Below are 25868 nucleotides of genomic sequence, written 5' to 3'. Positions count from 1 at the left end.
AATCAAGATGGAGTTGACGAGACGACACAAACATTTGAGCTGCTTGTTTGATGTCGAGTCCGAATTAGGTAACTGCCTGTCGGTGATTGGCCGTCAAAATGTCTATTCCAGGAGCGGTTGCTGAGACATGAGCCTTGACGACGCTGGCCGTTTATCCGCGTGCTCTTCTGAGACTAGGCCGCCCATGGGATCGTCTGCCATGTGCCAGCCCGCCTGCGTCTCGTGAGACAGACTTCACCGTGTCCGCTCTTGGTCATTGGCCAAGGTGAGACACACACACACACATACACAAACAATCGTCAGCGGCAGACAACGCATCGGAGAGTAACCGTAAGACATGGACAAGCGTGTGGAGAAACGTAAAAACGATCAGCGCTGCCGCTGCCGGTGCTTAGCTGCCGCCGGAGAAGTCGAGGTGCCTCAGCGTCGATCAGCCGGCCCTTCAGGTGGGCAAGGGTGGCTGTGGCGCGTCGTCCTGAAACTCTATCCGTAGGAAGGAGGGCAGCATTGTACGCTATCCCACCCAGACCGACGCGTAAGTGCCGGTCTCACAGAAATGGTTCTTCGGACGTCCAGTTCGTGAGTATTGTGGTCATTATAACGGCAGTCTTGCTCCTGTTGTTGAATGCAGAAGTCCGAGAGTCGAGAAAACGTGCCTCAGCGGAGATGCAAAATTATTTCGGCTAGTCAAAAGCAGGAAGAAGCCCGGGCATTTGCCCCCCTCCCAGCCCGAGCCGAGAAAGCTTGGCGGAGCTTAATGAAGCTTAAATGGGGCAAAGCTTTGGTGCGCTGCACTGCCCAGGCTGCCATGACCTCAAATTTGTGGATATTCTGCAGCGAAGATGGGATGCCTTTGATGAGGACGAAGATCCTCCTGATCTTTGGATGATATCGCTGGGCGTCGGCCTACTCTCTGTATGGACAAATGAGGAGGGTGTCGAGCCCCTATTCTAGCATTTCGGTAACAGCCGAAGTCGAGGCAGCTCAAAACATCATCAGCGCAGCGATTTGCATTTGTCTGGCTGTTGCATGACGAGCAAAGGCGTCGGGTACCGGAAGCCTGGGACACGCGGCTGGCGAAAGTGGATTGGCTTTGACATGCTCTGGGTTGCCTCTCCACACGCCACCCCACTAGCATCGTGAGGAAACACCGTCTCATTCGTCGCTGGCGTCGGACAAGTTGGAAAGTCGAGGGATGGTGTCACTGTGTCAGTGCCTGGTTCCCTGCACAAGCCTGCCTGCTGCAGGCAACGCATCATCGGCGCCACCCAGCACCCGGAGTCCAGACCTGCAACGTCTGAACTCTTCCAGATCCCTCGCGCCTGCTCAGCCTCAAACAAAACCGCTCACTTGTCCACCCACAGCCTACATACAGTCAGACAGTCCCGTCCATCACTGCCTGCTGTGTGTGGCTTTGCTTGTGGTACTTTGGCTCCTCGAAAAACAAACTGCTGCCGCTTGCCACATTGCCTCTTGGTCACTATTGACAATCTAGGCTTGCTACGGGTTGGCTTTCCTCTCCTACTTAACTTTCCGGTTCTTCTCACGACTTCTACAACAATCTCAGCCGGAACACACATCTTGCTTGTCTAGTTGAATTTTGGGACACCATCAGCCAGTCTCAATTCGCACCAGCAATGGCACCTCGATTACCGACTCTACTGGCTTTGGCCCTCCCAGCCGTTGCCGCCGCATCTCAAACTCCGACTCGTGACGTCGACTCCAACACATCTCCCGGCTTCGTCTCCTTCCCCATAAAACGAGCATCGAAGACACTCTCAGCCCGCGATGCCACGGTATCCCTGATCAACGAGCAGGACACGAGCTACCTGATCGAGCTCACCTTTGGCTCCAATGCTCAAGCAGTCAAGATCGCCATCGACACGGGGTCTGATGAGCTGTTCGTGAACCCCAACTGCAACGACCGGGACTTCACCCAACAGCAGCAAGAAGAATGCACATCAGATGGAAAATATACCCCCAGCTCCTCAACAACATCCAACGTCACACAGGAGACCTCGCAGATTGTTTACGGCTCAGGTGCTGTCAACATACAATATGTGGTCGACAGCATCGGAATTCCAGGCGCAAGCAAGAACATGACGGAGGTGCAGTTTGGCGTGGCGACCGAGTCACAGGACCTGAACGAGGGCATTCTGGGCCTCGGCTTTGGCCAGGGCGTGAACCTCAACTACTCCAACTTTGTCGACCAGTTGGCCTCGCAGGGTGTGACAAACACCAAGGCATTTTCCGTGGCGCTGGGCACGAGCGATACCGCAGGCGGAAACATCATCTTTGGTGGCGTCGACACGAAGAAGTTCTCGGGGTCCCTCGCCACGAGCACCATTCAGAGCCCGGCGAGCGGAGACATCCAGCGGTATTCCACGCAGATGAACAGCCTGACCTTCAAGAGCGGCAGCACCTCCAACAAGTACTCGAACAGCGACCTGAGCGTCGTCTTGGACACGGGCTCCAGCCTGTGTCTGCTGCCAACCGCCATCGTCAGTGACATGGCCCAGGACTTCAACGCGCAGCAGGACTCGTCAGGCCTGCTGGTCGTGGACTGCGACCTCCAGAACACAGACGGCTCGCTGGACTTTGCGTTTGATGGCGTCACCATCAGCGTGCCCTTCAGCCAGTTCATCCTGAGCGCCGGTTCGAACACGTGCATCCTCGGTGTGCAGGCCGTCGAGTCCAACTCGGGAATTACGGCCCTCCTCGGCGACACCTTCCTCCGGTCCGCCTACGCCGTTTTTGACCAGACGAACATGAAGATCTCCCTGGCACAGTACGTCGAGTGCGGCACCAACGAGCAGGCTATCCCCACAGGCAGCGACGGCGCCTCAAAATTCACTGGCGAGTGCAGCTCCTCCTCCTCATCGAGCTCGTCCAAATCCACCGGAGAGCTGAACAGGCCGGCGGCGGCGACGTCTATTGTTGGGTTCGTGGCGGGCATTGCTGCCCTGATGGTGCTTTTCTAGGCTCATTCTTAGCGTTTTTTGATTAATAATACCTCGCGGTCGGTCGGTTTGGCATAAATCTTTGCAAAGTCTCACGAGAAAACGATCGCATACACACTGGAGGTTAATAGTTTTGCATAGTGTAAAACGGTTCTACTAGTAGATAGGTATAGAACTAGCGATATCCACGCTGGATAAACAGCGCTTTGAACAGAATTGGTCCCAAGTCGTTGTGTCCTGTGAAGTGCCCGCCTAGTGAGACACCAAGACATTCCACATGCACATCAAGCAATCACTAACGGCCACAAGCACTGGATGAGCCTGGCTAGACAGCCTGGGAATGGGTCGCGGAAGCTTATCAACAAGATTATGTAGAATTATTGTTCGTACCAGGACGGAGAAGAATCAAATAAGCGCAATCTTTCAACGCAAGGTATCATTCATAAACAAGTGGCTCATCATCCATTCGTACAAACACCATCAAAACAATCCACAGTCCCCTTCACGCCGCCTGCCCATTCTGCACAACCCCGACAACACCATCGCCGCCCTGCTGACGCCGCCTGCACCCGTGACAACACCAATCGGCAACGATGCCCGGCCGCGGGGTGTACGCACACCTTATGGTGCCGCCATTGACCTCCTGCTGCAGAGTCCACTGGATGTGGCGCCACACCCAATGGTGCCCGTCGTCCACCGCCGGCGGCTGCATGTAGATGCGGCCGCGCAGGCAGCCCGAGCAGATGCTGGCCGAGACTTTCTAAGCGCCCTGGGGTGGGGGAGGGTTGTTGATGGTGCCGTAGCCGCCCTGCGGGTAGCCGTGGCCGCCGGTCTGCACGCGATCCGAGTAGATGCCTGGGGCGCGCTCTGGGGTCGGACGGTCCGCGCGACTGTAGTAGACGTAGAGGATGTAGAAGGCGTGGATGTGGCCCGGGATGTATCTGGTGTTGGTTGGGTTAGCTGCGGGTTGCGAGAGGATTGAGATTTGAGTGGAGGGGAGATGGGGTGAGCATACCCGAGCAGTGTGAGGCAGATGTTGATCAGAACATCGGCTCCGCAGCCGGCGACGAGCGCGACGCCCACCGGTGGGACTGGATTGTGTGTTAGCAAAGCTTCCTTTGGGAGCTTGTTGGAGGCACGAGAGGGGCGCTTACAGAAGAGGGTGATGAGGATAAGGAGGATGATGCTAGCGGTGCCGGCCATGTTTGCGATGGGTTGTTTGGTTGATTGTTTCGTGTAGCTGAGTGTGCTGATCTTGAACTTGATCTTGAGATTGGGTTTAGGCTTGATGGTGGTCTGTCCGTTCAGAGATTCAATTCAAGGCTGATCTTGGCAAATGCAGGTCGACCCGGAAACAGAGCGTTGGGTGATATTTGTAGTTTGCAAGTCTACAAGCCGCCTTGGAGGCGCAGCCGAGTGACCAAGCCTAGACGCCCCTCTCGAGGCAGCCTGCTGGCGAATCGCTGCGGTCCAGTAGCTGTGAAATCAAGCTACAGCGTTGCACTAGTCCCTACGTCAGAGGCCTAACCCCGGTCAACGCCTGGATGGGTATCATTCCTGCTGGATCCCTGTGCAAGCTGTCGCTGCGGGCCAGGCCTTGGCAGTGGGTTGACATCTTGGCAGACATGTGCCTCTGCTGTTTCTGCACTGCACAGCCCATCAAGCATTTCTTGCCCTTTCGATTCGCAGCATCGTGATTTTTCTCACCTGAGCAAACCCCCCGGATCCTCGAAAGTTCGACGAAGGATGGCTACACTCTTTCTTGGTTCACTCCCGGCTCTAACAAATTCCACTCCCTAGGCGGGCCAATGACTCCTGACCACCAGCCCAATACGGAGGCAGGAACCGAGGCGAGATATCTATCACATCCACTAGGAAGTGTCCCAAATGTCGGAATACTAGTCTTTTCTGAAACCAGAGAAGCTGTTATACTCCATATTCCGGCACAAGTATCACGAGTCTCCTACAACAGCTCAGCTTGCAAGAGGACAGCGATGTTAGATGCGCGACAAGGTCAACCCGAGACTCGTTGCCCGCTTGATATCTCATTTCCGCGGATAACTTGGTCCGCTCCGTGAACGTGTGCATGGAGTTGCATATCGGATCATGGTCCTCACGGGTAAAGTATATCGATCTATGGTGCCCATTTCTGGGGAGATGACCGTGAAAGATGGAGGATCGAGTGCGCTGAAGCCAGGGAAGTCACCACAGCCGCTTTGCTTATTCCCGGAATTAGGTCGCTGTATATCCTGCGTCCATCACTCCCTAGACTCCTAAGCTATGTGTCTCTATTCATCGTTATGGCTCGCTCGCTGGTCGGGTAACGATCTTTGGCCAGCAGAGAGGCCTTTCAGTAAGATTATTATTGATGGCATTGCCCGTGACTGCATGCGTTTCATGGACTTGGTCATGGTTGCCATCGAGAGCCGGTCGTCTTCACCTTCAAGCGGATGAATCGCGAGGACGCCATGGAGAGTGAATCTCCGATCAGCCGCTCTCTTCACTGGTTCTAGGCAAACGGGATCGATTCTGACTCTTTATTTATCTCCTGCACATAAATGAAAGCCATGTCGTCATCTTCTCCATAGGGCAGAGGCGTGCACCAGATCGAGGCAGCAGAATGCAACGTCCCCGGGCCGAGTGGTATACCTGGTCCCTGCCTATAACATTCTGCTGTATATGTTGGACTCGTAGCCCTGCTTTTTTCGACTTCACACGATCAGTATGCCCTGGTTTTGATAATTTATGATTTCTTTTCATCTTTGCTCCCTTCTCTCACACGTTCGAAGCACTGGATGATGTCAGGAGTTTTACTTATTCTCTTCATCAGTGCCTCTGTCTCAAATTTTGAATCAGTGCTTTTTTGCTTTTTCGGTCTCCCGAAGGGAATTAGCATTACTTAATTTCTAAACGTATTTAATTTTATTATATAAGTATCAACCGTGATATCATCAAGTGCGTATCTGTCTTTCTTCTCATACATGTACATATAGTAGTATAATGAAATGTCAGCTTGGTACTGGATGTCAGGTGTGTACATTTTATCACACCAGATAGGCAGCCACAGCATCTTATTCTTCCTCCGGCGCAGTCACGAACCCCTCTCTAGGTTTGTCGCAAACCATCTCCTGCGCATACGCCTTATACCGTAGCAACAGATCTGTATCTGCCAGCCCATGGCGATCATGCGCCTTGTATTGCGGACCAAACGCATAGTGGACAGCGATTCCAGTACCGTCCATGACGACTCTTCGGTTTAGCTCCTTGGGCCGCTTGACGGTGAGGTAGTCCTCGTCGTCGTGCTGGGGAAACGGGAAGCAATCCATGACATCGCGACCCCGAATAGCGATAAAGTTGATAGAGAGGCGGTCGTAAGCATAGTCCCACATGTCGAATTTATAGCGATGTGTGTCATTCTGCTCGAGGTGTTGCAGGAACGAGTAGTGGACCTGCGCCGCCAGCGCCCAGTTGCCCAGCGAGGGGCCGTGCGCGTCGTAGGTTGCCGTCGACACCGGGTAGGCGGAGATGTCGTAGGTAGACTCGCCCTGTAGGAGTGGGACGGGCAGCCAGCGGTGGTTCTTGTAGGGAGCCGGTGTTGACCCGTCGATGGCGAAGTCCTTGGGGCCAGACTCAGGACCTTTGTAAGGAGGCAGCTCTGAGGCGCGCCAGGAGGAGGCGGGAGGACTCTTTCTAGGCTTTTTCATTTCCTGGTTTCAGCAGTCAGTCTTTGCGTTTCTTGCTGAGTACGACTCCACTAATGGACAAGACATAGAAGCAGTGGTTCAATCCTACCGGCCAGTAAGGGTAGTAGACGCCCATATGCGAATGGACCCAGCTCAACGCCGGGTTGTTGACCACATTTGCAGACACGGCGAAGAAGTGAGGGTTGTCCGTGAGTCTTTTGACAACGCTGGAGATGGCATTATCGCTGAAGTACACGACGTCGTCGTCTATCTTGACATAGATTGCATCGGGATCGGTCACTGGCTCCCAGCTGCCCGCCAGCCATCTGTATGTGCCCTGGACCTCGTACTTGCTATACTCTGGCCGCCTGGGCACCAGTGTCTCGAGATAGTCTAGGTCTTCCTGGATGTCGGTGTGTACGACGAAAATGATCTCGTCCAGCAGACCGCCGTTGGCCTTCAGGTTGCGCTGAAGATAGCAGTCGAGCACTTCCACGAGCTCGCGGCGGCCGAAGAAAACCAAGCCGATGACCTTGACTGGCGTTTCTATGTCAAACCCGGGCAGGTCATCGTAAATTTTTCCGTAGCCGTCCTCAAGTTGTATTGGGGGGCGAAGCCTAGTAGGGTCTGGCTGCGAGTTCAGGGTCCACGTGGATGGCGAGAGGATCTCAATATCGGTCAGGTAGACAGTTCCAAGAGTGACAAGGACGAGGATGAATGACACAAGGAGGATCACGAGCGTCTGTGGGCGACGTGCGATGTTGAGAACTGCAGCACTTCGTTCCCCAGCAGATGGCCACCTCTTGTATCCGACACTCATGATTCGGATCCGGCTCGCAGCATGCGCATGCGGCAAGGTAGACTAGATATCGAATGGAGAATTGGCGCCTTGAAGCGCGGAAGTATGAGTGCGTCGGATGACCTCGACGACGACAACAGCGGCCAGGCTTCAAGTCATCTTATGACCGCGGACACTGAAATGTGCCTCCCAGTGATCTTAAGACAGCCAGGCAAAGGGAAAGCAGGAGATCAGAAGGACAGGCAGCAGTGGTAGGGCGGCTATATCTGTAGGAACAGTAAGCCAGACGGCGACATGGCCCGATGGCGTTCGCTTCCAAAGACCCGCAGGGCCCGCTTGCCCGGATAGGTCATGTTCTACGAGCTCGCATTTATTATTCGCTTGCAGGGCTTGGTATAGACATCTCGTGTAGGTGAGATTTTAATGTGACAGAGCAGATAGGCAGCAGATTAGGCACTTGGCAAACAAACAAGCCATGCCTAAAAAGCAACTCGGGCTGACCGGTCGAGGATCATTTTCAGACTAGTCTGCCTCGGATAACCGTACCGGGTGCCACACCCCCAGACAAACACCTTCCTAATTTTTGCCTCCTCTCGTGGGCGTGTGCCAGTGACACCCGACTGTTGCAGCTGGACGCGATTTGAGCCTTGTGCCACTACACACAAGTCCCCACACTGTGGATTACATAAACCCTCCATATTAGATGTTTCAGACGCACTCGTCCGTTTGTCCCAAATTGATGGAATATCTGGGGATTGAACGTCTGTCCAGGGCATCACGGGAGTTCCTGGCGTCACAGGGTAGCAGTGAGTTGGGGAACTGGGGGTGAGGTGGTGACTGGGTGAAGCTTGGCTTCTAAATTTCCTTCCTGCCATTGACCACGATACCTGCCTACAAAACCTCCGTGTCTGGTCCTCTGTGTTGACTTGTGCGAAACTGGAACAAGACCCCACAGAAAGTAAAACAAGGCGAAGATGAGAGCTCTTGAGAACCTCGCTGTCGCCTCTACACAGGCGCTGACCATGCTTCTCGCACTGCCTTTGGCTGTCTTACCCTCCTTGGCCGCTGCATCCCAAGGCAAGTACGTCCCCAACAAACCCACCTTAATATTGACCGTCACTAAACTGGGCTGCGAGGAAATAGAGCTCCTGCCATGGGCACTGGAACCGTTGCCGTTGGGCTCCATCAAGCCGGGCGGGTGGCTTCTGGCGGAGATGGAGACGCTCGCCAGCGGCCTGGCCGGCCACCAGCATGACTTCTACGTGTTTGTCAATGAGTCGTCGTGGCTCGATCCCGAGGGCCAAGGAACAGAGTATAGCAACCTGAACGAGGCCTTACCATACTGGTTCAACGGCCTTGTGCCGCTGGCATATGCACTGGAGGATGAGCGCCTGAAGGGCCAAGTGCACGTCGTCGCAGATACCGTGCTCAGTTTGCAATCCACAGACGGTTGGATCGGCCCGGAGTCGATGGAAGACAGGAACTTCTGGGCCCGAATGCCCCTGTTCCTCGGGCTAATCAGTCTGGCTGAGGTCAACCCGCTTGACTACCAGGACAAGGTCGTCTCAGGGTTGCGCAGCTTCATGTTGTTGACGAATTCTATGCTCCGTAATGACAGCCAAGGATTCGTCAACTGCGCATCGGCCGTCGACTGCAGATGGGGCCAAGTCCGTGTGCACGACATGATGATTACGATCCAGTGGCTTCTCGAGAAACATCCAAACAAGGCTCAAGACGACCTTCTGTGGGAGAACATGGAGATGTTCTACAACCAGACAACCTTCAAGTGGGACGCCTACTTCACTCCAGGGACGTACCTTAAGGTCGTTACAGACCCGACTCCTGGAAACCCCATGTTTCCGTACCTCCACGGTGTCAACGTAGGCCAGGGGCTGAAGCAGGCCGCAGTGGTGCGGCGCTTCAACAAGAACGACTCGCTGGTCGAGACGGCCTACGACGGCGTCAATTGGACCTTTACGTACCACGGCTCACCGTCGGGAAGCATCTTGGCCGATGAAGTCCAGCGTGATCTCGCCCCATACTCGGGAAGTGAGCTCTGTACGGCTGTAGAGACGGGCTACTCGCTGGCTTATCTCTACCAGGCCCTGGGGTCCTCCTATTACGCCGACCGGGCGGAGCTCGTCTCACTCAATGCCCTCCCCGTCATGGTTTGTCTTTGCCCAGCTATATTGTCTTTGACGAGCTCAGACATGAACGTCGCTCATGATCGAGAATCAACGTGCTAACATGATCACAGATGCACCCGGATGGCTGGGGCCACCAGTACATGGCGCAGCCCAACCAGCCGTGGACTAACAACACCGCCGACCTCAATAACCCGATCGGTCCGCCCGTATTCACCACTTCTTCCACCAATGTCGCAACACGGTTTGGACTTGAGCCCATCTACCCATGTTGCACAGTCAACCACCCACAGGGTTGGCCAAAGTTCCTCTCCAACAGCTGGGTCCTTGTGAACGGCAGTGGTATCGCACATGCGCTCCTATCTCCGTCCTCAGTCTCCACAACTCTGCCGTCCAATGGCATCAGCGTAGACATAAGTGTCGACACGGGCTACCCGTTCACCAACTCGTCGGTCTACACCATCCAGTCCTCGGACCCGTTCCCGCTGTACCTACGCGTACCGGCATGGGCCGACACGCAGACTACCGAGATCGTCGTAGAAGCCGACAGCAGCACGACGTCTTCCACCCCGGCGCCCGACCCAGTCTCTAGGCTCCACCGCGTGGACCTGCCCGCCGGGCGCTCGACCGTGACTTACACCCTCGCCGCCGGCGTGCGCACCGAGCCGCGCGGGAACGGCGCGGTCTCGGTCTACGTCGGCAACCTCCTGTACGCCCTTGACCTCGGCTCCATCGAGCACAGCTCCCTGCCACACGACTACCGCGTGCCCGCGGGCCCGGGCATGGACTGGATCCCCTTCCCGCAGTCGCGGGATTGGTACATCAGCAACGCGAAGCCGTGGAACGTCGCTATCGACACCAGCACGCTGTCGTACACGCCGCCGGCCGACGCGGCCACGGTCGGGTTTGGCAGCTACGCGGAGGGCCAGGGCGGCATCATCACCGCGAGGGGGTGCCAGATCGAGTGGGGCCTGTTCCAGAACTCGACGCCCGATGTGGTTCCCGCCCCGGGCGCACAATCCAGGAAGTGCATCGATGGCACGGTCGGGGACTATACCCTGATTCCGTATGGCAAGGCTAAGGTGCACATGAGCGAGTTGCCGACGGTGTCGTTGGCGGCCGCAGATGATGGCGACGTGGTCAAGGTTCTGAGGACTCAGGGGTAAGATTCGGTGACTTTGGGACAACTTGGGGTGAAGTGTGCTTGTTGCACGTAACTTTCTTAGAGATAGCGAATTCAAAACAAGCCTACAATTATCAAAAATAACCTTTCACATGGAAGCAAGTTTCAGGGTTTTTTTTTTACTGACCAGTGCATAGTTCCGTCTCCTGGCATGTTCACGTCTGGGTTCAACGATGTAGCAAGACGTCGGGATCGAGCCCGGCTTCGGATCCGGGGTCGGCCGAAGCCTGGATGGCCAGCTCTTCCAGCTTAATTTAGATCGCCTAGTTCATTCACACCGTGAAATCGTATAACAGTCGTAGACACGTCCGTTTGCAGTTGTCTTTTTTTTTCTTAAACCGGAATGGAAGTCATTCCAGTTGGGTTGGCACACTGCAAGGGCCATCGCATACCCCGGTGCTAGGCTCCGTGATACCGTCAGATCGGACCTTGGTCTCGTAAGTTCGGCCGACAATAAAGGGGCTGCACCCTCTGGATTGGGTCTGGTTGGCTGTGTGTTCGAGGGATTCACTCTAGTCCCGAACCCTTGACGGTGATAAGCCGCATAGTGGTACCCGTCTGACGGCAGGCCCGTGGTAAAGGGGATGTGACTGGCTACTATTGTTGCAGGGTGGCTGCTCGAGCAAGAAAGTGGACTCGAGGGAATGGGATCCGTGAAGTGGCTGAAATTGCAATTATGGCTTTATTCCTTTCGTGCACCGGTCACTCAATATGGTGATATAAGAATCAGGCGCAGCGTGTTACTGCTGATTGGCGGGAGGAAGCCGGGCGGCCTCTTATATCCATGCCTTTAATTCTCATTTGAAGCCCGCATTGTGGCATGGGTTTGCTTGAGCACCCAACGCCTGCAACATTGTACAGAAGTCAGAATTATGATGAGGCGGAGCAGAGTGCAGACCCGCAAGGATGACAGTGTTCCCTGATCAGGTCAGGGTCTGTTCTGTACTGTGAAGGCTGTTTCTTTCCTGTTGCATTTGTGCAGGCCGTGATAGCAGGCCGTAGTCGATGTTGCCATGGTGGTGTAGTTAGTGCTGCGGCACTTGCTTCTGGCACGCACCGTCAGGACGTCTTATAGAGGCAGTGGAGTGACCATCGCTGCAGGACAGACGAAGTCATGAAATCACGAGAACCAATTGGGCATGTCGATATATTGGTCACTTGATTTAGTTGATCACGTCCCAGTAAACGATTCCAAAAGGCAACCTTGGTTGTATAAATCACAAGAAACCAAGTACTTGAACGCTCTCTATTTAACACATGAGTTGTGGTGCCGTCCAACAATCGTCAGTATCCCCAACGACCAAGGAGACTTTCTGAAGTTATGTCCGCAGAAGAATGAAAGGCTGTCGATTGAATCGAGGCCACATCGCGATGAGGCCGACTTCGTGCTGGTTTCTTGGTGACAGAGACCGGACTCTGTAGATGCGTGCGTGTTCGGCCGGTCTCCAAGCACCTGTCCATATTACTCATTATGAGTCGACGCCTTCTCCGATGCATCCCTCTGGTCTGACCATTATTTCCAAGCCGGGAGCATCAGGTGATCCAAATGCTCAGATGCATCGGTTCAACTTGCTAATCCAGACGCCCGCATTGATCAGATCTGTCGTCTATGCCGTGTTCCGAGGCGCACCTCCACGACGGGGTCTATCATGAGAAAACGTTAGCATACGAGTCGCCTCACTGCCCGGTGGCCTTCATGTCCCATGCTTCATGGTGCCGTCCGTGACACTCTTTCGATTCCGAGTTGAATATTGTCGTGCCCAGCCATCATCCACCAACGAAGCAGCCAAAGATAAATGAGAAGATCCTTACGCGCAGCCCTGGGGAGTGGTCACGCCCAAAGCACAGTCATCGCCCTGTTTAGGGACAATTTGGTTGTCGAACACGGGCGTTTTGACGACAGCAGCGCTAGCGATAGAGGCGCACAGCGCGAGGAGGAGCGCTGCAACCTTCATGTTTCGTTCGTATTATATGAGGCGCGTAGGGTGAGTGAGAGAGCGTGGGCAGACCAGCTGATTAAAGTGTTCGTCCTCGTCGTTGTCTTCGTTAATGGAAGGACAGTAAGAAGAAAATGACCGATTGCACAGCAACAAGATTAATTGACAGAAGTGAATGGAGGCGGTGCCAAGAAAGTAAGGAATGCAATGTCAAAGGTAAAAAGTAGAGAGAGAAGCAGCGTGGAGGAGAAGTGCGAGATGGTTCGACGACGCCATCCTGTGACAAGACTGGTCGCGGATTCGCCCAGGGGCTGGTCGGTTAGAGGTGGTTTCAGACATTGGGGGGAAACCAAACCACCAGCCTATGAGACCCTCGGGACCGGCGGCTGTGCGCGGGAGAGCCAGGTGCGCGGTGTGAAGAATAGGAGTCAATAATTGAGATGAAGAAGAGACCTTACCGTCATCGTCCTACCTAAGGCGTCGGCGACTTGCTCAATTGAGGTTTTGTAGAGAGAGAGAGAGAGACCCTCTGTCTGTGGTGGTTTGGTTTGGCTGGCCAGTGTCTTCAGCGAGGCCGTCCACGCCCTGCTCCACTTGAGGGGCCCGGGGTGGAGGAGAGCGGCCAGACTTGGCTTGTCGCAGAAGTCGGACAAGTCTCACCAATCGAACCATCAGCCACGTAGTCCACGTCCCGTGGCTGACAGCGCTCCCCTAACCCCCACCAGCCACCCCCTGTGCTACGCGGGTTGGCTTCGTTCACGATAACGCACGTAAAAAAAGGTGGAAGAGATTCAAGTATGATATCCCGCTGACCTCTTGCAAGACTCAGTGGCACAGAGATTGGCTGTTCAGGAGCACTCCACCTGTGATAGCAGAGAAACTCATCGGGATAGCTGCATCTTGGGAAGTTGTAGAGTGGGACGGTCACGTTAATTATTTCTTGCATCTGCACTTGAGCATTGAACGAAGCCACTGCGTGCTTGGCCCAGCAATTGAAATGCCTTGCCTATGTATTCTTTTTGTATCAATTTGAGACTTCGTCTCAGGCAATGTCACACCTTCGCAGGTCGTACTTCCAGCTTGACATCTTCCGATTGAAATGGCCTCAAGATACCTCCCGTCTGTGTCGTAGTGTCCATGACCGGAAACTTGGGCGGTTTGCCCTCGAGTCCAACAGCCTTTACTTCGAACCTGAAGAGAAGCAATGCCGTGAACAAGTAGACCTCTCGTCTGGCTAAAAAACGGCCTGGACAATGCCCATTGGCTCCTCCAAACGGACGGAACCAGTTGCTCTTAGACAGTGCTCCCTTTTCCCCCATAAATCGATGAGGGTCGAATTCAGCCACATTCGGGCCAAAGACTTCAGCGTTGTAGTGCATCTGTTTGTAAGGCATTAGCAGCTTGCGGCCCGGTTTGAGCACCCTCCCGCCTATTGTGACTTCCTTCGTAACGACGCGGATGCCCATTGGGTCATTGGTTGTCCGAAGGACTTCCTCGTAGAGCGAGTTGAGTAACGGGCATTTCTCAGTGTCGAGGAGATGGACCATGTCCACCCTTGAGGATTGACGGTCAAATGCTGGCAATATCTCAGACTCAATTGATTGACGAAGTGAAGGGTCGTGTAAGAGATGACAGAGCAGCCAAAAGCAGCTCTGGTAGGCATTACCGTTGATGCTTCGCATTTTTTTCAGTTTCTCAGAGACAGCATAGCTTGGGATGGATACCGGACTTACACTACAGAGTGTGCGAAGAAAAGCGCGCTGAGCTGGGTTTTATCATCGATCCCGAGCTTCTCGAAATCTTGCTCGATCCTCCGAACCATCCATGATGCATCCTGTCGCTCCTTTTGAGGCAGAGACAGCCAAGTCTTGAAAGCATCCCAGGAATGTTGTTGGGCTTTCTGAAACGCGATCTTGGCGGCGGACTGAGAAAACTTAGAGCCTGATTTGGTGTGCCAATAATCATCCTCAAGCTGTATATACTTCTCCACGAAATCAGGAACGACGCGCAGGAAACCCTCGCCGAAGAAAGCCCGCGTAGCTGCCTGAACCGAAACAAAACCGCACCATTTCCAAAGTGAGATGGACTTGGAATGGTCCCCATCTTCAGACAACACCATGGGCCCGGACAGGCGGTCCCAGTTCAAGGACTGATCTATCCCTCCCAAGAATAGGGACTCCAGCAAGTCGCCGTGGTCAGAACCAGGGTGCATCTGAGACCTGAAGATATCATGTTGGCCAGACATCCAGCTCCTCTTACCATTAAGATCTGGATCGAATAATTTGTCCAATGTACCGGAAGCCAGGCCATATTCAGTGAGTAGAGCTCGAATGATGGGGTCAAAATCAAGCCGCTCAGTCTCTTTGTAGATTGCTGTGACGTCTACTGCTGACGTTGCAACATAAAGTTCTTCACCCATTACAGTCAGACTGAAGATGTCGCGATTCGCCCCAAAATATCTCCTTCCATGTATTTTAGCGCGAACTTTGAGTTTCAGCAGGTTTGTTTGACACTCACGCTGCAAACGACAAGAGTTTTCCCGAATCTGTCATCAGACCTTTTGCATGACCGATGACTAGAATACAATGATTTATTAACAGACACTCTGGAGCCGGGATTTTCGAATTCTTCTACGCCGAAGACTTACAAGGCACCAGATATGGAAGTGGCTTTGGAGAACGCGAATTCAACGCTGGCAAAATTGTGAACGAGATTAGGCGCCAGATAAGCCATGGTAACGCCAACCAAGAGACCGCGGTAAGAAATGGGAAATAATTCTCCAGGGACGTATTCTGCAAGTAAAACATCGTCGGATTATACTTGCGGAGCAAACCAATGTCTTCCTGTTGTGACTGGAACCAGGAATTGAGTCCTACTGATGTCTATACACTGCCATGATCAGGGTACTACGGCCGGCTCAGATATTGTACCCAGTAGCAGAAGCTCGAGATTTCTTCTCGTTAGTTGCATTGCAAGTAAGAAAAAAGCAAGATAGCATGGACTGATGCAAAGAGTCTCTCGAGTCAGACCCGAATGCATCCCGGACTTGTGAGAACCTTATTCTACTGTAGTAGCCCCATGCGCTCCCACCGCTTCTTAAGCGGGACATGCAGAGTCGCAGGGGTCGTTCAGCGGCTGTTAAACTGAATCGTCAGAACAAAGTCGGCTAATTTACGGTCAGGGCATACAAACGGGTGTCCCAAGCCTGGCTTAGTTGAGTTCTGCTAGCGGTCACCAACGAGTCAAGTCGGACCCTCAAGAACAAAAGTCTTGGCTGGGGTAACATAGCACTCTTGCTGCAAATCAACATACTTTAGGTACTACGGAGCGCCTGCACGAGTATTGTGCCAGCGTTTTCAGGTGAAATCGGACTGGGGCAAAAGCTGATGTGTATTTACTTAGGTTTATGTATACCTAAGTATGATGGACAGCTTGAGCGCCAACCAAATGAGCTCATCTTCAGTACGCGTGGAATTCTTTTAGTAAAAGGGCAAGTTGCCGTTCTTGATTGTTTTCCAAATTGCGATAAAATCGTATTTCTGAGTTTGCAGTATGAATTCATCTCGCCGCGAATCACTCGAAGAGCCACACCTTGCTTCTACAGGAGGTGATGTACGAGGCTCAACGGCAGTCAAAGCCACTGTAAGTCTCTTTGGTGACTGCGCGGACTCGGATTTGATGCATCATGAAAGATAATTCAAAATTGACTAACATGAGACTTCATCGTGATAGTGCTGCATACTTCAGCAGACGTTCGGGCCCGACCAGCTCATCCTATCTGACTCCCCGTTATACGCGGCCAGCAGGTCCAGGTACTGGTCCGCTCAACAGGCCTCCGTACAAACTGTATGCTTTCTGCTTCCAAAATCCACGCATGAGGTCCAAAGTGCCCTCAAAGTCCTGCTGCAAACCAGATGCCCTTTCGCTATCAGGAGTGGCGGGCACACTCCATACGCAGGAGGATCAAGTATTCACAATGGCATCACATTGTCCCTGGAAAATATGAACCGTGTCTCAGTCAGCGAGGACAGAACCACTGTCTCCATCGGGCCTGGCTGCAGATGGCTAGATGTTTACGACACACTGGAGCCAATTGGGTTGACGGTAGTAGGAGGTCGTGTCGCAAGTGTTGGCGTGGGAGGTCTCATTCTAGGAGGTGGAATATCCTTCCACAGTAACCTACATGGATGGGCATGTGACAATGTCGTTAACTTTGAGGTTGTTACTGCTGGAGGTGATATTGTGAACGCAAACGAGACCACAAATCAAGACTTGTTCTGGGCTCTCCGTGGAGGGGGAAACAGCTTGGGGGTGGTCACGAGGTTTGATGTGAAGGCCTTTCCACAGGGACGAATGTGGGGTGGTAATAGGTACCATCCACTTTCACAATCTGCTAAGTTGATCCAACAAATGATCGCATTCGGAGAACGTGGCGTTGTCGAAGACCCAAAAGCCAGCTTGATTATCGGCTTCGCGTGGACCGAAGCCACGGGATACTTTAGCAGTGTTTCACTGCAGCATACAGATGCAGATTCGGATAGTGACAGTCCGAAAGTATTCCACGGGTTATTGAACGTACCCGAAGTTCTCGGCGACAGTTGTTCAAGCAGGACGTTGAGTAATCTCACCATGGAACTCGACGGAATCAGCAGTGGAGACGGGCACAAAATGCGGCAAAGCTTTTGGACATTCACTACCTATCTGGATGAGAATTTGTTGTCAGAAATTGTTGAATTATTTGTGGAGGAATCAAAGGCACTCACCCATGTCAAGGGTATTCTCTCAGGAGTAGGATTGCAAGTCATCAGTATGGGTATGATCAAACACATGACACAAGCTGGAGGCAACTGTCTTGGGCTTGAAGGAGAGACACGACCACTATTACTTGCGAACCCATCAGTGAGGTGGGAAAATCAAGACGACGACCGACTCGTGCTGGACACTTACTGCAGATTCGTCAAGAGAGCGCAAGAGTGTGCAACAGCACGAGGGCTGGGACACGGCTTTCTGTACAAAAATTACGCCAGCCAGTTCCAAAAGGCTAATAGCTACGGAGAAGACAACGAGAGGAAGTTATTGCAAGTAAACATGGCGTATGACCCCAATGGGCTATTTAGAACTTTGGTGGCTGCTCATATAGGATAGTGCTTCTGCCAGAATCTCACGCGCGTATAGAATTACAAGTAACAACTCAAAATCCAAACTTGGTCGCATGGTCATCTTTCCATTCGTCATTGATATATACGATGCATCTGGGATGTAAATGCCTCACGCTCTGGGAAGTGAATGTCATTGAACAAGAAATATCTAAACTATCCGTACGCGTCAAATGTATAAACCGAGGCAACCACCCCAGGGGCAATCCAAATATCAAAATGTGCTATTTCATCTCAAAGCGGGCATAGATGCCTCATTTGCAATTCAGCCTTCATGCTTCACAAGGCCCGTAGCTACGGAATGACACAATTCAGTCATGCTCCAATCTTTCAAAATGTTGAAAACAGCCACTTCAGTTCCGAAGGTTTTGAGGAACCAATATCTGACCTCCACCGCAATAAGTGAGTCAACTCCATGTCTGAAAGCAGGCTGTGCAGGGTCCAGGTCTTTCTCTGGAACACTGAGACTTTTCGCGAGTTTTTGTATAAGAGCTTTGCAAATCACCTCGCCCGCCTCCTCTGTTGAACTGGATGCTTTGACCAGGGCGAGATAGTCGACACTCGTAGACGACGAGGCAGCTGCGGAACTGCCCTCTGAGGAGGATGCGAAGCTGGCACCGATTCGGTGCAAGTTCTTGAACAGAGGCTTGGTCATCCAGCCTACAACAGACTCGTGGCCTTTCTGCCACAGCTGCTTAGGGCTATCAACCACATGCACTATCTGTGCAGCCTCTGGCTGACTGTAATCATACTTGGGATCGCAGACCACGTCCAGCAGTGCCATCAACTGCTCTTGAGTGACCCCACTGAATCCGGCTCGCAGAGTTGACTGCACGAAGAAGTAATTGGAATTTGCGGAGCCCGTCTCGAGGATCAGACCAAGATTGACACTGACTGCACGCCGGCGCTGGTGTACGACGAGGTTCCTTGCCAGAGCGTCTTGGTATGTGTTTCCAGCTGCGTAGTTTGACTGGCCTCGATTACCGATGATGCCGGCAAATGATGATAGCATCACGAGGAAATCCATATCGTGTGGCAAAAGATTCACAAGGTTGCGGGAACCATGATACTTTGACTCTAGTGGTTCGTTCCAGACGTCTGCTGTCATGTGTTCCACGAGCTCATCCTTGAGTACTTATTAGCCCACAATTCATGAAACAACAGCGTTGTGAGAGCAAGTGAGGTGCAGACTTACATGGAGAACCATAGCACCTTGAATACATCCTTTGATCGGCGGCAACTTGCCCTCATATCCTCTCAAGGTCTTCTCGAGTACATCGCATTTGGCAATATCACAAGCCGGTGCAAAAATTGTGCCGCCCAAATGTTCGACTTCCCGAAGGAACTTTTCGGCATCTTCATGGCCTCCAACACCAGATCGAGACAGAAGTAGGAAGAATTTGGCTCCACGGGAAATCATCCAGCGTACCATGGCTCTCGGTAGGCCACCGAGGCCTCCAGCGAGCACATAAGTCGCGTCGGCCCTGAAAGTATAGGCTGGTTTCCAGCACGGTTGGTATTGCACAGTTCCGGGCTCTGACCAGTCCATGACAGTCTTTCCGGTGTTTTTACCACTTTGAAGGTAGCGCATTGCGTCTTCAAATCTGGTGGAGGGATAGACGTGAAGTGGTCTGGGTTCATGGACGGGTTTATCGCCGTCCCATAGGGTCATCACATCGGCCATGACTTTCCTCATCAACTCCTTGGAATTCTCGACCACAACGATGAGGTCCACAGCATAAAAGGTAACATTCCGGTCGAACGGAGCCATATCGAGGCCCGTATTCTGCAGAATATCTGCCTTGCCGATTTCGACAAAGCGCCCGAAAACTTTGATGCATTTCCAGCTTTGCTGCAGCAGCTCGCCACCCAGACTGTTCAGGACAACATCGACGCCCCGTCCACCAGTAGCATGCATGATATCGTCAACAAAAGTTGCATCACGGCTGCTAAAGATGTGGGAAGCTGGAACGCCATACTCGGTCATCAGCAGATTCCGCTTTGTCTCTGAGCCAGCGGTCACATATATTGTTGCACCTCGTCTCTGTGCAATCTGGATCGCTGCTTGGCCTACTCCGCCCGCACCTGCGTGAATGAGCACAGTCTCACCAGGACCTAGCCGTGCCACGTAGTCCAAGGAATAGAGTGCGGTGCAGTACACAACAGGAATGGAAGCGGCTACTGTGTATGACATTGATGCGGGCATGATGTGAGTTTGGAGCTCAGAAACCCTCACAACTGTTGCAAAGGCTCCAGTCACGGCCACGAACATGACCCTATCGCCGACCTTAGCATGCTTGCAAGTCGGACCAATTTTGGTGATGACACCCGAGCCGTCGTATCCAAAACCATGCTGAGTCCCAGGTATCTGGCCAAGAGCGATCATGACGTCTTTGAAATTGATACTTGATGACATAACTTTGATCTCGACTTCATCCGTTTGTAGTGGCTTCCCAGCATCAGGTATCTCCTTGAAGTGCAAAGTATCAAGGAGACCCGGGTTGCCGATGGTCAGCCGGATGGGCTTCGTCTCCGTCGAAGTTCCCTCAGTGGAGGATCCCACATTGGAAGTCTGCTTTTCCAGTGGTCTGTTGATCATCCTTGATGCAACCGCGTCGTTGAGTCTCCCATTTGGTGCAACACGAGGAATCTGAAGAACCCCGTCGATTTCAGCCAGCTCTGTCTCGACTTCGTCATCGTTCAGGTCCTTAGAAGAGATACGACGAAGTACTGGCTCAATCAATTTGACTCTATGATCCACATCCTCGAGGCTACCGGGGTCGAGGCTGATAACAATGAAGCCCTGGTCTCCTCGTTCGGAGCAAACTGTTCTTCCCAAGCCAATACTGAGCTCCGCCTCCGGGTTTTGAGCCCTTGGTCCACCACCTGAAGTGACCCATAGCAGACGGTGCGAATTCAAAGATATCTTTTTGATGGCTTGCATTTGTGAATTCGATACGTGGTGGAGAATGCTTGCGTCAAGTTCGAGGAGGGATATCACGATGCTGTCTCCCAGATTTGTCGCCTCGGCTTGAGCCAATGTGATGGTTGATGCCACGTGTAAACTTGACTGAAGTGAATTAGCAAGTTCTGTTTGAAGAGAAGATTCAGGGTCAAGGACAATGTATGTCGACAAAGGGCTGACAGTGGCCACGGGAGTGGTAGAGTCTTCCACGGCAGTAGCTACTAATGTGCTCAACCGGTGGTAAGGTAATGCGTCATGGTCTCTGAATTGCATGTCCACACCCGAGAAGCCACATTCAGTGAGGACCTTGGACCATTGAGACTCTGTAAGGAGAGGACCTTGGTCAGGATAGACCACTGTTTCTCCCTCACCCCGCTGTGTGCGTAACCACCAGCCCGGCAGCAGGCCAAAGATCAAGCCCTCGCGCACGCTCTGTGGGTTACAGATCTCGACCATGATGAATTTTCCGCCCGGCTTCAGCAGCCGTCTTACGGTCTTGAGAGAAGTGTGTAGGTCACTTGTCGCGTGTACCACGTTGCCGGCAATAACCACGTCGTAAGTGCCTTCTTGGAAGCCCTGTGCGACTGGATCTGCTTCAATATCCAGCTTGGAAAAGGACAGGATCGAGGAATAATCGCTGAATCGCTGACGCGCATGTTCAAAAAAGCCAGCTGACACGTCGGTGTACATGTACTCAGATATTCTAGTGGCGCTGATGTTAGCAGAGATCTAGCGGGGCCAAGGGATTAAGGCCGTTGGCGACGTCGACTCACCGGATCATTCTTCTGTCGTTACCCATATCATGTGTCAAAAATGGAAGCACACCAGCAGCCGAGCTTCCTGTTCCAGCACCGACCTCCAAGATCCGGAGGTAAGGGTTCGCGTGTGCAAGGATGTCTATATACGAGCCTGTGCGATGAGCGTGTATTTTGAACATCTCCGCCGAGTAGTAGTCATCTACTAAATGACCACCGAAGATGACCTCATGGATATTTGCTTTCCCTGTTAACATATCAAATAGATTGTCGCCGACTTTGCGTATGAGCTTCTGGGTGGGCTCCTCAACGTCGAGGGTGACGAGGGATCCAGCCTCGATGTCGGTCCGTCCGCGGGACGCCGGGGTGTATTCGCTCTTTTTAGCACGCATTCGTCTCATCCACGCGACATAATGGTCTCTGTAGTCACCAAAATCAGAACCATCTGTCTCGGCCTTGAGACGGTCCAGAACATTCTCAACGTAGTAGATTGCCATTGCATCTGCGCGGTCGATATGATCGGTGTTCGGAAGAGCAAATTTCCTGAACGTTTGGCCCATCAAGAACTCGTAAGTCGTCTGGTTCCCCAAAAGTCTTAGGTCTGGCCGGAATGAAAGACTATAGCATGCCGTATCAAAAGCCTCGCCACTACTCATGCCGGCACCCTCGTCAAGATTGGAAATTGCAGTACCTCTTTCGCCACGGATGATGACGGCGGGCTCATTGGTGTCCCTCAGGAATGCGACGGTATCGAATTCACATTCTCTGAATCCTTTCATAGTCTGTCTTGAGGCTGCTCTGACAGTTGGGTTCCCAGGCAGGGAGAGCAGTTTGTGGCTGATCCACATCTCAGCGCAATGGGTGAACATCATTGTGGGGATGGGCTTCCAGCCACCATGCGAGAGAGCTGCCATCTGCAAGTGACAAAGCGCATCAAGAGTCGTAGGATGTATAACGCAAGGATCCTCATTTGCGAATGCCATCTTATCCGCGTAGTCCCGCATTGGCAGAGTTGCGGTTGCATGTCCCGATTTGGAGTATTGGATATCGGTGAGGCGTGCGAAGAACGGGCCGTAGTGTAGGCCCAATGAAGCCATATTGCCATACATCTGGTCTGGGTAGGTTTTGAACTTGCACCTGTCGGCGACATCCTCGTACATGTTCTGCAGGTCATGTGATAGACGCATATCGCGTTCATGGGCGCCAGGAGTGACCGTCTTGTTTTCGATCTCGACGTTTATGCGACCGTATGCAGCTTCCAGCCATTCATCGCCGCTCCCCTGAGTGAAGACTCGCCAGTCGTACCACTTCTGAAGGGAATTGTTGACATCATCTCTTCGTTGGCGGATATGCAATTGGGCCTCCACTCCGCGCTCTGAGTCGTTTACGTTGATAGCTCGTTTGAATTTGACGTCTTTCACACGGTAGCCCTTGATCACCATACCCTCTTCAACAACGGTCATCTGCCTGAGAGCTTCGACCGCCATTACAATCATTCCAGATCCGGGATAGATAGAGGAGCCATTCAGCGTGTGGTCTAGAATCCACGGGTTTTCATCATACCGAATGATGTGTCTCCAACTGGCTTCGGCCGGATTGAAGTCCCGTGTACGAAGTCCCAAAAGACCATGCCGTCTGTGTTTCCGAAAAGCAAAACGGGTGGATAGACGAGACTCCTCCCAGAAAGTCTTCGTGTGATTGAAGGGATACGACGGCAAGTCTGGTATCATCTTTGGTGGTTCTTTCTCATCGTCAAGAGAAGACATGTTGATGCTGGCGATGTCAACATCTACACCTGCACACCAGGCTCGGCCAAGGGAGTTCAAGACAGCCGTCGTGTCATCGGTCTTTGGGTCAAGTAAGTTGACATATGTCCACTTATTGCTCGCGCTTTTGCCAAGGAGTGGGGTGAGAGTATCCTGCACAGGCCTGCGAAGTGCAGCTTGCGGTCCAATCTCGACGAAAAAGTGTGTCCTCTTCTCGGCTTGTACGGCAGAAGTGAGAGAATCTGAGAAATGCACCGTTCCTATCAGATTTCTCACCCAATATGAGGGTTCTCTGGTTTCGGAGAGTTCGATGCGCTCCCCGGTAACCGAGGAGAACATCGCCACCTTGGTTTTGTTGGATGCAAGGGCAGCTTGGAGCTGGAGTTGCTCCTTGATGAGGGAACAGTATTCGTCAGATACTGTTTCCATGTGCTTAGAATGATATGCCACGCTGACAGCTAGCCTTCTGACAAATACTTCGTCCTCATCGAGTTTGTCGTAGACACTGTCCAGTGCCTCAACTGTACCTGTGAGTGTGACGTTGATCGGGCTGTTCACGCATCCGACGCTCACTGACCCATCAACACCCATGTCCTTCAGCAGTTGGACTGCTGATTGTTCATCCATGCCTGCTGATAGCATTCCAAGTCTGGCATGGGCAGATTCACTGGTCTGGGAAGAGATCTTTTCAGAAACAATTCCGCGAAGGTAAGCCAGTCCTATCGCTTCTTCGTGGCCCAGAGCGCCAGCACAATATGCAGCGGCCATCTCTCCAGACGAATGGCCTACAACACTGTTGGGAGAGATCCCCCAAGACTGTAGAAGGTCGAAGAGTGCTACCTGTAAAGCGGTGCATATTGGCTGCGCGATTTCGGGACTTGCTATTCGACTATCCTCCTCGTTTGACTTCCCAAGTTCAGTGAGCAGATCCCACTTACAACCCAGACTTTTCTTGAGATAATCTCCGGAATGCTTGAGACTTTGACTGAAGACTGGATAGTGCATCAGTTCAAGGCCCATGCGGACATATTGAGCTCCTTGGCCGGTGAAAAGGAAGATGAGACTGGGAGATGTATGAGCAGCACGAGTGGCGGGTACAAGGCCCTTAAGATCCTTTGACGATAGGTCACTCACGACAGCATATGAGCGCCATGGATGAGCGCTGCGATATGCCGCCAGTGTATGAAGGACATCTTGAGTCTGGTGTTTATGGCCCTGAGCCGAAGCCAAATACGAACTCAGGGAGTCAGACGCTCGCGAAGGACCTTCTTCATCCGCGGCCGACAACACTAATAACGCCTTCGCTGTGTATGACGACTTCGTAGTATCATCATCCGCTTGAGATTGAGAAGATGAATCGAGCGGCGTAAGACTAGATTGGGCTGGAGAGGAAGAAGAGCTGCAGATGGCAGCAGGAGACGCTGAGCCATTCGTCGCAGTACTTGGAGTAGACGCGAGAGATTGTGAGGCCAAGGTCGCTTCTTGTGGCGAGCTCGATCCGAAGTTCGATAAATCAAAATATTCAGATATACTTGCATACTCTGACAGTGTAGGAAGCTCTGAAGTATTATGACGGCCTTGAAGTCCCCGTAGCCGCATGTAATGGTATGCATCTTCTAAAATCGCGTGGCCGTTGGACCCACCGTAACCGAAGGAGCTCACGGAAGCCCTTCGTAAACCCTCCGATGGCCAGGGCGTTGCCTCCTTGTCAAACTAAAATTTTGTTAGTCAAGCAAATATTATTACTGTATAGGCTCGCGAACTAACTTAGAGACAAAGTGCAGCCATAAGTGGCTCACTTAGTTTTTCACAACAGCCCACCCAGCTCTTTTATTTAGCCTACCCAGTATATAATTTTAAATAAACTTTACTAATAAAACTATATACTTTACTAATTAATTATAAAACTACTTTGCTTTTTAATATATTAAGTATTTTTAAACTTATACTTTTAATTTATATTATTTAACCCCTTTTAAAGTTAAAAATTTTAATTTTAATAATAGCTATAAGTAAGTTAGGTATTTAAATAATTAATTTATTAGTATTAGATAAGTTAAAAGTTTATATTAGGGATAGTGTGTAATGATTATAGCTGGTTCCTGGCTGATAAACCTAGTGAGCGGGTTTATATTTAGGGAATGTTTAAAGTGGTAATATTCTAAGCAATATATAATAATAATGGATTAAAAGCTTAATAGCTATTTTAGGTAAATATTTAGATTAACTATTAAAAAGTTATTTTAAGTTAATACTATTTACTAGTAATAAGTATAATTTATATAGTTTATTTTTTTAACTAAAATAATAGGAGCGTTACTTTAAATAGCTTATTTAAAGTGTTGCTTATTTAGAGCGATAGAAGTGTTAGATTATTTAGATTATTTAAAGCGAAGTATTGCTTTAGTTATTTTAGTTATTCTTTTGCTTTATTATATAACCTGCTTTTATTATATAGCGAATTTTTTTAAGCTTGCTTTACTGGCTTATAGGGTTTATTTATGCTTTTAGGGGATTAAT

The 25868-nt window shown here is 51.8% G+C and overlaps 7 protein-coding genes across 7 annotated transcripts; 3 read left to right on the top strand and 4 right to left on the bottom strand.

The window, feature by feature from the left end:
- Positions 1-1637: 1637 nt before the first annotated feature.
- On the top strand, positions 1638-2981 carry J7T55_011548 (eukaryotic aspartyl protease; the record flags this gene model as incomplete). Its single annotated transcript, XM_053135686.1, has 1 exon — positions 1638-2981. The coding sequence occupies one exon, from the start codon at positions 1638-1640 to the stop codon at positions 2979-2981; it is 1344 nt and encodes a 447-aa protein (XP_052999354.1).
- Positions 2982-3720: 739 nt separating this feature from the next.
- On the bottom strand, positions 3721-4163 carry J7T55_011547 (stress response rci peptide; the record flags this gene model as incomplete). Its single annotated transcript, XM_053135675.1, has 3 exons — positions 3721-3901; positions 3976-4051; positions 4115-4163. 3 exons carry the CDS (start codon positions 4161-4163, stop codon positions 3721-3723), a joined length of 306 nt encoding a protein of 101 aa, XP_052999353.1.
- A 1868-nt stretch (positions 4164-6031) lies between these two features.
- On the bottom strand, positions 6032-7463 carry J7T55_011546 (uncharacterized protein; the record flags this gene model as incomplete). The annotated part of the gene is made up of 2 exons (XM_053135665.1): positions 6032-6667; positions 6753-7463. 2 exons carry the CDS (start codon positions 7461-7463, stop codon positions 6032-6034), a joined length of 1347 nt encoding a protein of 448 aa, XP_052999352.1.
- Positions 7464-8416: 953 nt separating this feature from the next.
- J7T55_011545 (exported protein) lies at positions 8417-10752 on the top strand (the record flags this gene model as incomplete). The annotated part of the gene is made up of 2 exons (XM_053135654.1): positions 8417-9610; positions 9700-10752. The coding sequence occupies 2 exons, from the start codon at positions 8417-8419 to the stop codon at positions 10750-10752; spliced, it is 2247 nt and encodes a 748-aa protein (XP_052999351.1).
- Positions 10753-13758: 3006 nt separating this feature from the next.
- J7T55_011544 (uncharacterized protein) lies at positions 13759-15439 on the bottom strand (the record flags this gene model as incomplete). The annotated part of the gene is made up of 3 exons (XM_053135643.1): positions 13759-14380; positions 14440-15168; positions 15354-15439. The coding sequence occupies 3 exons, from the start codon at positions 15437-15439 to the stop codon at positions 13759-13761; spliced, it is 1437 nt and encodes a 478-aa protein (XP_052999350.1).
- Positions 15440-16258: 819 nt separating this feature from the next.
- Positions 16259-17851, top strand: J7T55_011543 (uncharacterized protein; the record flags this gene model as incomplete). Its single annotated transcript, XM_053135631.1, has 2 exons — positions 16259-16348; positions 16439-17851. 2 exons carry the CDS (start codon positions 16259-16261, stop codon positions 17849-17851), a joined length of 1503 nt encoding a protein of 500 aa, XP_052999349.1.
- A 276-nt stretch (positions 17852-18127) lies between these two features.
- J7T55_011542 (Polyketide synthase) lies at positions 18128-24961 on the bottom strand (the record flags this gene model as incomplete). The annotated part of the gene is made up of 6 exons (XM_053135620.1): positions 18128-18988; positions 19058-21530; positions 21601-24411; positions 24483-24563; positions 24667-24829; positions 24889-24961. 6 exons carry the CDS (start codon positions 24959-24961, stop codon positions 18128-18130), a joined length of 6462 nt encoding a protein of 2153 aa, XP_052999348.1.
- Positions 24962-25868: the final 907 nt, after the last annotated feature.

This window comes from Diaporthe amygdali (assembly GCF_026229845.1).
Source record: "Diaporthe amygdali strain CAA958 chromosome Unknown NODE_2_length_3802984_cov_64_841326, whole genome shotgun sequence".
In the NCBI taxonomy this organism is placed as follows: Eukaryota; Fungi; Ascomycota; class Sordariomycetes; order Diaporthales; family Diaporthaceae; genus Diaporthe; species Diaporthe amygdali.
This window is presented reverse-complemented; position numbering and strand designations above follow the sequence as displayed.